The 11,518-nt window shown below is 35.4% G+C and overlaps 1 protein-coding gene, 1 non-coding gene and 1 pseudogene across 3 annotated transcripts; all 3 read left to right on the top strand.

Annotated features, from left to right (window-relative positions):
• Nucleotides 1-2,008: 2,008 nt before the first annotated feature.
• On the top strand, nt 2,009-4,847 carry LOC113310993 (40S ribosomal protein S10-3-like). Of its 2 annotated transcripts, none has more exons than XM_026559826.1 (5): nt 2,009-2,154; nt 2,267-2,315; nt 2,448-2,715; nt 2,834-2,972; nt 4,499-4,847. In XM_026559826.1, the coding sequence occupies exons 1-5, from the start codon at nt 2,152-2,154 to the stop codon at nt 4,577-4,579; spliced, it is 540 nt and encodes a 179-aa protein (XP_026415611.1). In that variant the 5' UTR covers nt 2,009-2,151; the 3' UTR covers nt 4,580-4,847. The 2 variants fall into 2 exon arrangements, with proteins under 2 accessions (XP_026415611.1, XP_026415612.1); XM_026559827.1 differs by lacking the exon at nt 4,499-4,847 and adding an exon at nt 3,177-3,212.
• LOC113314603 lies at nt 3,321-3,392 on the top strand. Its single transcript, XR_003342486.1, has one exon. It is a non-coding gene; the product is annotated as a small nucleolar RNA Z105 (small nucleolar RNA).
• LOC113314610 lies at nt 4,060-4,136 on the top strand (annotated as a pseudogene).
• Nucleotides 4,848-11,518: the final 6,671 nt, after the last annotated feature.

The following is an 11,518-nucleotide window of genomic DNA, read 5'->3' as shown; positions in this document are numbered from 1 at the left end:
TTTTTTCTTTAGTTGAAACCATCTGAAACGTGGCTCTTCTGTTTTCAGGGTTCTTGCTACCGCGCAACGGCCACAACATCCATATAATCTGTTTTCAAGATTCGCCTACTCCCTGAATATTCGCAGACTCCTTCAACTGTATTAGGTATTAGTCGTTTCCTGATACAATTATATTATTTCTTAGGTTGGAGTGTATTTTTTGACCCCTCGTATAGTATTTTTAATTGCGGTAGCATGTATGTTTGAATTCACTAGCACTCTTTATATACAATATGGGTCAAACTCTATAGTTGTTAATTCTTACTGTTCTATTATAGTATTATTGTTGGAGAAGAATTGGTCGAAGTAACTGAAGTTGCATCTTATTGCTCATTGCAGTTGGATGTACTTATTTAGACGCCAAGTATCCTATCTCCACGTATTTCAGACCTTCAATCTGTGTGCCCATCAGGTACCGTACACCAGGAAATTATCATTGCTAACTCATTTGCTGACATTCAATGTGGGGTTTTTGTTTTTGTAGTAAATCATAAATTTAAGTTGATTTAAGCTAGACTTTATGTAGTGTAGAAAGCAATGCTATGCAGAAGTTTTTGATGAAAGACAATGATAATGAATTTATGCAATGTCTAAAGAATTTCAAGGAGTCCATTCATGTTTCTTATGATGAAGTTCTAACTCTGAAGGACAACTCAGTGACGTATGCTGCAGGTAATTTCAGTGACTTATAATAGTTTACTGTTTATATTCCTTCTCCCAGTTCATTGAAACATTGTAGTTTTAATTTGTTAGTTTAGAATTCATTTTTTTTTGTCAGACTAGGTGCGTACATTCTGATGAACTTCAATCCCGAATGCAGAAACAGTAGGAACTGAAGTTAAATCGATCAACAGCTATACACTTATAGTGATAGCAAACTGTGGACTATAATAACTAACTAATAGTGGAATTGGTATAACATTAGTTACTGGAACGCTTGCAATATTCATTGTATGTTATATGCTGCAAAAATGTTAGATGTTCAATCATTTGTATCGTTTGTTTTATTTGAGTATCGACTACACATATACATTTGGTAACTCGGCATGCGTGAAATTGTTTTGCTAATTACAGTTGATATTTGCATTTTGTTCTCCATTTTCATCAAAGAGACTTCCAATTATAAGGTTTGTAAGAGATCTATATATGATTAGAATTCATTTCAAGGTAACACACAACTAAGTGATGAAGTGGCCATGAAAGACCACCAAAATGATAAGTTGACAAAAATAAAGTTTGTGAACAACTGTTTCATTTCTCAAAATGACGGTGGTGGTGACAAACATGAGAACATTTATCAAGGTATGGTTTATATTTGTTTCAACTTTTGCTTTTGTTTCAGCATAAAACTTTGTGAATACTAACGAGATAAGTAACTGATTTTCCAGAGGATCATTACGAAGATTTGTTAGAGTTTCATGATGAAGGTAAAGTTTAACAATGATTGTTTTGTTATTATTTATGTTTTGTCCATGTATACTCAGTTGCTGCTTTTGAAGTTAAAACTAATGACTTACATTTTTGTTTGCATGTGTACAAGGAAATTGGCTGGAGAATGACAGTCAAGCTAATGGGCCTAGTTTGTATCAGAAGATGTATGCCGAAGAACTTGAGAATGCCGAGGAAGAGGAGTTGTTTTCTGACGATGATAAAGTTCCAGAGATATTCAACTCTTTGGAGATATTCTCTAGTCGACCCGGTACTTGCTACTGGAAAAGACTTTGGATTTCGGATATCGGATAAAGTTCCAGAGACCCTAGACTTGCATAAGATAGAAGTCGGGCAAGAATTTGCTGACAAACATGCCTTCAAGAGACATCTTAGATGGTTTTGTGTGAAATAAAAAGCCCAATCATGACCCTATTCCAAATCCTTCAAATAAAAAGCCCAATTATGACCCTATTCCAAATCCTTCAAATAAAAAGCCCAATTAAAACCCTAGCACTACACACACAAACCAAACAAGGCCTTACCCACACTCGCCTCTCTTTTCACAGATAAATCGAAGGCATTTTCTCTAAGGTTTCAAGCCTTTGCAATCTCAGCGAGAGAGAGAAAGAGAAGAGAAAACCACAGAAGAAAAGCTTCCGTCTTCTCCAACTCGCCGCAACCATGGTAAGCATCACCGAACCCTAAATCCCATCACTTTCCTCCTTCTCCTTCTTCAATAACCTCTTTACAGTCATGAACCCTAATCTCTTCTTCTGTTTCATTTTCTTCTTTTCAGATTATGTCCGAGAAGAACCGTCGTGAGATTTCAAAGTACCTCTTCCAAGGTAAAACCCTCAAACTCGTTTAGGTCTGTGTTTTTTCTGCTTGATTTTGTTGTTTATTTACTGGATTTTGTGTTTGATTTTGGGTTTTTACTGGATTTTGTGTTTGATTTTGGGTTTTATTCTTTGATTCAGAGGGAGTACTGTATGCAAAGAAGGATTTCAACTTGGCAAAGCATCCAGACATTGATGTACCAAATCTACAAGTGATTAAGCTTATGCAGAGTTTTAAATCAAAGGAATACGTTCGCGAGACATTCGCATGGATGCATTACTACTGGTTTTTGACTAATGATGGTATTGAGTTTTTGAGGACTTACTTGAATCTACCATCTGAGATTGTGCCTAACACTTTGAAGAAATCTGCTCAAACTGGAAGAGCACCACAGGGTGACAGACCTAGGTATGATTTGTTGATGTTTTGCTTTTGGATTTGATGTGTTTGTAGCATTTGATTTCTGATTTGTGTATGGTTTTGGAGATTGATGTTGTTGTTGTTGTTGTTGTTGTTGTGTATTTAGGCGTAATTATGAAGGTGGTGACAGACCTAGATTTGGTGGTGACAGAGATGGATACCGTGGTGGTCCAAGAGGGGGAGCACCAGGGGAGTTTGGAGGAGATAAGGGTGGTGCTCCAGCAGAGTATCAGCCACAATTTAAGGTTTAAATCTATCCCCTTCAGTTATAAATGAACATTCTATGGCTTTATTTTGTCTAAATAAGAGATGGATTTTGTTCCTGCATATTGTCTTGTTGGCCATTGTTATCTAATGTCTGAATTGCTCATGCAATTTGTCTTGTTTCTTGCTGATATGTTATCTCAGATAGGATTTAGGCAAGTGTTAAGAGTTTGTATGTGTTGCAGGGTTTGGTGTTGACCTCATAATTTGCCCGAAGAGTCATTTTGTTCTGGTGATTATTATTTTTTAATTTAATCGATTTATTTCACCGTCTTTGTTTGTCCTTTTTTGATTTATCATAAAGAATCTTCTTACAAATTGGGATTGAAGTGTTGTTATGATGAAAGTATTTTGTCCGACTAAATTATATGAATGGATAAATAACCTCCTACTCATTCTGAACACTATCTATCTCCACAATGAAGATTCACAATTTCCCCACTTCTGCACTTATAGTTTGTGTGAGGAAGCAAGTTTACTTAGGCTTGTCTTATGCTATCCCATTGTAGACTTCTTTGGCACTATATTTCTTTGGATTTCTTTGGAACTTGAGTCCTTGTTTTATGAATTGGCCTAAGAATATTTTTGTTCTGGTGTTTCTTATTTATTTATTTTTATAATTAATCAGATTTATTTTTCTCTGTTTTTTTCTGTTTTGATTTATCTTTAAGAAACTTCTTATGAATTGAGATTGAAGCGTTGTGATGATGAAAAGTATATTAGTCCTACTCATTCTGAACGCTATCTATTTCAACAATGAAGATTTACAAATTCCCCAAATCTGCACTCCTAAGTGATAGAAAGTGTGCATTAGTATTGTATTTAAGCTTGTTTTGGGCTATCCCATTGGTGTTTTTGATTAGTTAGAAACATAGAGTTCTTTATTAGTGCATTTTGTGGTATGAAATAGGTTAGTCTTGTGCAACTTAAGTGTATCTCCTATAGATTGGTCAAATCTATTTGGTCTGATGGTTGTTTTTTAATCAGTCAATTTAGTTTTCATTGTTCTTTTCTGTTTTTTTTTCCTTAAATAAATTAATGTTTAAGGATCTTGTGTATGAGATTGATGCATAGTGATGATGAAAGTATTTTAATCCGACTAAATTATATGAATGGATAAATAAATAACCTCCTACTCATTCTGAATGCTATCCATCTCTACTGAAGATTCACAAATGTCCACTTCTGCACTTATGTAGTTATATCCTGCACTTATGGTGAGTTTACCTGTCTGACCACAAACCTCAAATTTGTGGTATGAACCAATTGCAGTACCAGTGTCTAGCTTTTAAGATCATTATCTGGGTAACACCGCCGTTATATTGCAATTTTCTTTTGAGCTACATATACTTTCATAATTTTGGACGATTCTTTGATTCATTATAATAATATTGGAAGAACTGTATTTGTATATATGGCAAGTCCTTTACTCTTTTGTTTCACAACCTTGGTTGTTTATTAGTGATGATGTGGTTCAAATTTCTAATTTCAAAGGTTCAACTTGCAGGGTTCAGGAGGTAGGGGTGGTTTCGGTCGTGGTGGTGGTGGTGGCTTTGGTGGTGGCGCCGCAGGATCAGGTCTTCCTTAAGTTGGATATTGTTCCTTACGATGCTGTCAGGAGCATTTGTTTTTGGGTCAGAGCTTAAAGATCAATTTCTGTTGTGAAACCGTCTACTTTGTTGTTTAGCTCTTGAAAAGATTGTTTAGTATATGTTGAGGTTAAATTAATTCCGCGACTTCCAAGGTTTAGATTTCAGTATTTATGTGCTTTTTCTTTTTTACCATTTCTTTAGTGAATTTCATTTACTACTCCACGCCCAAACTCTTAATGACAGTTTCTGATGATCTACTTTTTCCGTTTTGGTCTCACTAAGTCAATAGAAAAAACTACTTTGTCTCTACCGCTTATCTGGAAGAGAGAAAGAGTAGAGAGTTTAGAGTATCAAAACTAAGGTATATGCTAGTATAGCTCCATACCGGTAAGCGTCGCATTTATAAGCTCTTTCAATAGCACGATCTTTTTCCGCGAAAGGCACTCGGGTTTTAATTTGATTTTATGAGCATTACTGAACCTTTTTGTATTGCATCATTGAGTCTTTTTCCGCCAAAGGCACTCGGGTTTTAATTTGATTTTATGAGCATTACTGAACCTTTTTGTATTGCGTCATTGAAACAGCTACGCTTTTCTTATTAGTATGTTGCTTCCACAACTCATTTTGTGCTTTTAGCTGCACAGCCTGCAGTGCACTCTAGTTATGGTCATTAGAGTAGAGATCTCACGCCAATAGCAGAAATATGATGTTTTGCATTTTTTTCCCCCTCTTTTATTTTTATCTGGGGAAAGTTCTTTAGAGCATCCACAGTGGGGGAGTAAACCTATTTATTTGGTAAAAAAGTAAGACACAGGCGAGTAAACCTATTTATTTGGTAAAAAAGTAAGACACAGTGGGACGGACTATCGACTAAAACTCAGACTATAACCAAATCCCAGACCATATTTGGTCTGGGACCAAGACTAAACCCAAATATAGTCGAGCAGTCGTATAGGGCACGTCCCACATCAGGCGTACATAAAGTCCACGCCCCACACCAGGCGTGCTTTATACCTCCGCCCCATATATTTTTTTCTTTAGTGTGAGGCGTGGTTTATACCTCCGCCCCATTCCTTTTTCTTTCCTCTTTATAGTGTGGCGGGATTTATACCTCCGCCCCATTTTTTGTTTTGCTTTTTTCTTTTCCTTCATTTTTGGAATCTCCCCCCATCCGGCGAACGTATAGTCCACGCCCCAACCCAGGCGAATGTATAGTGTACGCTCCACCAAATTTAGTTTTCTACCCGTAGCGTCACACACCAGACTAAACTCAAATTTGGTCGTTTTTTTTAGTCTTTGATATTTGATTATACTCGCACCACTGCAGTTGCTCTTAGGCATCTAGTATTTCAGATTAAAATTTAAAATGGTACTTATTGTATTTCAGATTAAAATACAGACAGACCTTTCACCTACCCCAGCAGGGTGTACCAACATTTAATTTTGTCCGATATTTTCTATGTTATTGAATAAATATTAGGGAATTTTGATAAAGTGTCCCTGTTTTTTTATATCCAAAAAATAAATGCCCCCGTTTTTTTAAAATTTGTTAAAGTACCCTCACGTTAGTTTTTCCATCTAGTGTTAGTTAAGTCTAATTTACTTTACATATTTTCCCTTTATTTATTCCCACATTGATTTTATACATCATTTTTCAGGCTTTTCGAGTCCGGTTCAGGATCGTTACACCGCTTTCAGGTTCGTTACATCATTCCCCAAAAAGGGTTCATCATCTCAAGTGTTTCGGGGTTTTTGGTTGGAAGAAATCGACCTTCTACGACATTTTTTTAGGTTCGTCGAGCCCGGTTCAGGATCGTGACAATGCTTCCAGGTTCGTCGAGGCCCGTTCAGGATCGTTACACCATTTTTAGGATCGTCGGAACATTTACCCTCCCCTCTAAGGAGATGTAGTTCAGGGGTAAATATGACTTTTAATCGGAAAGATAACTGCCACCTAACACTTAACTGGATGGAATTTGCCTTTTGAATAAAACGGGGTACTTTAACAAATTTCAAAAAAACGGGAGCACTTTTTTAGTGTAATGTGAAAAGTAAGGTTACTTTATCAAAAATCCCTAAATACTATCTTTTCGAGTGTTCCTTATTCACTTATTCTCACTCGAATTCATCAAAATTGAGATCCCCCAATTTAACCATGGCAAGTCGTAATGGAGAACAGCGTGCTTTCTCTGTGTTTTCCCAAAACTTGGTACTATTGAAATCTTTCTTGCAAAGCAACGATGGGAATGTGATCGAGATTGAGGAGAGCATTGGTATGCAGTTTGACGCTATAAAGCGGCTAGTACAAGGAGGTCAAATCACATTAACTTATGATTGTCGACGGGTGGTAGCTCTGAATTCAAGTAGATTCATTCTGGATATCGTCATGTAGAAATTGACGTTTACTCCCAAAGTTATTGGGCTTTAAACACTCTAGTCCCGTCCCCTCAAGCCTGGTACCAAGAGGTCCAAATTTACCAAATCCTGAACGAGTTAATCCTTGTTGAACGATTTAGTCCGGATCATATATTTTCACTACCGAAATTACCCGTCACGAATGTTACTTCTTTGTAATTCAGTTTTTAGTTTTCATTTCCATGTGTGAAACAACTTTCTAGTGAAAGAACAAATCTTAAACCTAATCTTTTCTCAATGAAAGTTCAATCTCTAAACATAAATCTGAAAATCAAAGAAACAATTGATTCAACATGAAAATCTAAATCGTTATCATCAAGAAGATTAATCAATCCATGGGAAAACTAGAAATTTAATTTCAACATTGAAGAGTTAATCGTCGAAAGCGATTGGAAAGATAAGTGTAATCTATTCCTTTCATTTGATTTGATCCAACTATTAATTTATCGGTTCAGAATATTTTTTACGATTTCAAAAACCTAATCACTTAGGCGTCAGTTTCAATTTCTTATTCAATTCGTGAGTTCAGATTAATTTTGATTTGAAGAATCCTCTGTAAAATATCTACTAGTTGGCGTAAATAATCCCACTTACTTTCTAGGTTTATTTCAGTTTGATAATATACTAATTGTGTGATGTGCTTCTTAATCTTAACAACTATCAGTTCATAGAAATTGGGATTGAAAAATGTATTGAAACTGATATTTGGTGGTCAATTGTTTACACACTGTACATATGGAAGGTCTAAATATGTGCCGAACAGCGAAGAATGGAAGGTATGAAATTGTACTATAGGGTTCTGGAAGCAATGTGCATAGAAGAATCTCAAAGATTGCACGGTAGTAACTTGACCTCTTTATTAACCAATGAGAGGTTTCACCGATGCATGTTTGCTTGTTCAGCTGAATTGGATTTGGCCACCCATAATACAGTCACGATGTTGTTCTCTGCGGTTTTGGAGCGAACTGGTATTGCCGCTTTTGATTTGAGCAAATTAATAGAAAGTTTCATTAGGCATGAAGAATATGAGACATCTAAATTCTTTGGAGGAGCGGTTGTTGGAGAGGATGGTATGGGAAAAAGTCTCATCAATGTACAACTCTTTAATTGTTGCAAGGCCTGCCCTGTTTGCAGAAATTTATCGCCTGGGATTATTAGCGGAACCCATGCCATCCCTGGATGCAATTGCTACCCATAATAACGTTTCATATGGAGGCTTTCCACCGCTACCTTGCGTACACAAGCATGAAACTGCAACATGTAGTTGCTAACTTATACAGTCAATTAGTATTATATTTGTCCGCTGTGTATTTGGTGTTTTGTAGATGTTTGACCTTACCTAAGATTTATCCTTAGTTTGAGGGTTGGGCTAGGTCATATATGATCTTAGATATTGTCTTTTCCTCACATTTATGAGATTCTGTTTGCAATCATCTTGTAGTTCAGAACAGAGAGATGATGTCCCCTAAGACAGTGTATGGCGACTATCGAAATGTACTAGTTGAACTTAACTCCTTTACATCGCCAGTGAAGGATCAATTGTTGGTTAATAATCTAAAATCGAATTTAGGCCACCATCACCATTTCTGCTGTCTACTTTTGCTAGGTAAAAATTTGTTTGACATGATTCAGTTGATCGTTGATGTATTAAATTTATAACTAACTTAAAGAACTGTCAGTTTTACCAGCAAGGCTTCCAGTTCTTCTGTTGAATGGTAGTTCCAGAATTGCGGTAGGTGTATAAATGTTTCATTTTGGTTTAGTTGTATTGTTTTGATTTTTCCAAACTTTTGTAATAAACTATTTAGTGGAATGGGAGGAAACTGGGAAGATTTGAAATAGGAATTTGTCTTTTGCATATTTCATTTGTCAATTATCTTTAGTGGATCTCACGCTTACCAAATCCAAGCACCATTTACGTAAGCATTGTGCTTTTAAGTTATTTAACTGGAAACTCTTGCTCAATCTGAAAGTATATGATTGTAAGTAGTTATGTTGCGCTTTTAATTTTGAAAAAAAGTCATGATGGCGTAGACATTCACGTACAAACCCCAAATAGTTCTCTTTTATAATGCTTTTAGTTAACTTGGGTGGTCTTAGATTTTCCCATTTACACTTTGTTTAATTTAATCACTAGCATATGGGATTAGGCTTATTACTAAAAGTGGTTAATTTTGCTTTTTTCAGATTATATTCTTCTTTTGACTATATCTTGAATGTGGATGAGCTATTAGTAGGTGTAGTGATCACCGTGTGAGTTTGTTTCAGTTTGTGCTCATTCTTTCTATACAATAATTCCTCTCTTTCCTTTTTTTTTTCATTTTTTTTCACTTGAATTTGTATAAAAAAAATCTAGACCTTTTGTGTTTTCATTTTTTCTGGGTAGGTTTGGTTTTATTTTCGCAATATATTTTCCAAGGTTTGCCACTAATTAATGCATAAATTTTGTGTGGTTGCTGACATTTTCGACCAGATTTCCTAGCTTTGACCGGATCATGGTGCGCCCAATGAACCTAAATTTCCAAGTTTTTGAGACGATTACACTTTTTTATAACAATCTTCGTTACGGCCGTTTTGCTTCAGGTTTGTTATTGAAACCGTAATTGGTTAATTAAATTTTAACCACTTTTTGTTATTGAATTCTTAATGTGTACATAATTGTACACCCGTTGATCATGAATGTGTACATAGTTGTACACCTTGTTGATCGTTGCATATAAATGTACACTTGTTGATTGTTAATTTATCTATGTAGCTATCTCTTTCTGTTCTTCTCTCACTGAAAAAGTTGTAGGCCTATCTTTCTCATGCAGAAATTCAAGAATTTCTTCACTTGGATAAACAAATCATGCTACTATATAGTGTACTTTTATTAGACTATTTAAAGACCGTATACTAAGGATCTCCAACTGTACGCACTTGTGCAGATCGCTAAGCTATTACACATGACTCATCGTTGTGCGCATGTTCTAACAGTTAACTTAATTTGCGTATTATCAATCTCCCATCTAAGATTTTTTTTAAGCCTATCTTGCATTTCTGCATATTTCTACTGATGATTCGTTATAAGTTGTGCAAATAAAAGAAAAGGGAAGACTTGGATGAAACTAGGAAAAAAATAAAAGCTTCGAAATGTAAATTTAACTAGCTCTCAATGAAGTTTCCATGGTTGTGGTGTCTGTGAACTTTCCATTTTTACAATGTCTCCATGTAGTCAAAAATTTCGGTTAAATCAGATTACCGTTCATTTAGCATCTCGGGCGGCAGACGAGATATTATATTGGTCACTATCTGTGGACTTGTTAAATTTGTCCTTCTGGCTACGGATATTGTCTTTGTTAGTTGTTACTGAGTATAAGCACCCATGAAACTAGGGTGTACAAGCTACTGCACATGTGAATAACTAAGGTGTACATAATTGTACACATGTTCATTCTTAACGTGTACATAATTGTACACCTATTGTATGTGTTTCTCTGTTTATATGTGCTTGTTCTGTTTTTCATGTACTTAGTTTTTTTCAATTGTAGCTGTATTGTTGATAATTTGTGATTGTATTCTCTTTGTTTCAGGATCCTTTTGTCAACAGAGAGAAGTCCCAGCCGTTAATTTGAATTTGACGCCAAAGTTTTACCACCTCGAGCTGGAGTGTTCCAGAGAACCTGGCTCATATCAGAAACTACACGAAGGTTTGCAAAAAGCTTGTTACACATACGTAATACCCATCATTCGTTTTGTTTGCATAAAACTACTTGAGAATTGCTAAAAGCTTGTTGTTCTTAAATACACATACCATATGCCCATCATGCGTTTTGTTTGTATATCGAAGAATTGTCTTTTATCACTTAGCAGTCTAGCTGTTCCGATTCAACCAATTAAATTCTCCCTGTTTGGTGGTTTCATTTTCATTTTCATTTACACGTGTTGATTATTAAAGTGTACATAGTTGTACGCATGTTATTCATTTTGAAGTCTAAGAAATTAGGGAAAGCACTAATGTGTACATAGTTGTACACACATATTATGTTATTTAGGTGTGCATAATAGTCCAAATGTTGATTATTTAGGTGTAAATAGTTGTACACTTGTAGGAATATATTTATGTATACAAACCAAAAATTAGGGAAAGGACTAATTGTACAGGTGTTGGATTTTCTATAGGTGTGTACAAAGTTGTACACTATTGTGTTATGTCAGTAATATGTGCATTTTTGTGGTATAAATGTTGGATTTTTATACCACAAAACATCAAAAGTTACTGCATCTCTTTCTTATACCATAATGGTAACTGCAGGGACATTGTGTCATCTTCTTGACCCTATGAAGTTCAAGAGCAAAGATTACTTTTCTTAGAAGTATAAGAACCTGAGCTCTTTTACTAAACTTAAAGTATATCTCTTTTGTTGCTTGTATGGGTTCATTTTTTCCATCTGATTCATATTCCAAAAATGCATAGGGAGATGGGATACGATAATATTGTGTTAGAATTAGTAAAGGTGGGAAATGAGAAACATAAGGCG

The sequence above is a fragment of the Papaver somniferum genome, chromosome 9 (genome assembly GCF_003573695.1).
Source record: "Papaver somniferum cultivar HN1 chromosome 9, ASM357369v1, whole genome shotgun sequence".
Lineage (NCBI taxonomy): Eukaryota > Viridiplantae > Streptophyta > Magnoliopsida > Ranunculales > Papaveraceae > Papaver > Papaver somniferum.
This window is presented reverse-complemented; position numbering and strand designations above follow the sequence as displayed.

Coding starts and splice junctions, on each gene's coding strand:
- LOC113310993 (XM_026559826.1), top strand. Junction 2,316..2,447: donor TTCAAAGTACCTCTTCCAAG/GTAAAACCCTCA, acceptor TCTTTGATTCAG/AGGGAGTACTGTATGCAAAG. Junction 2,716..2,833: donor CCACAGGGTGACAGACCTAG/GTATGATTTGTT, acceptor TTGTGTATTTAG/GCGTAATTATGAAGGTGGTG.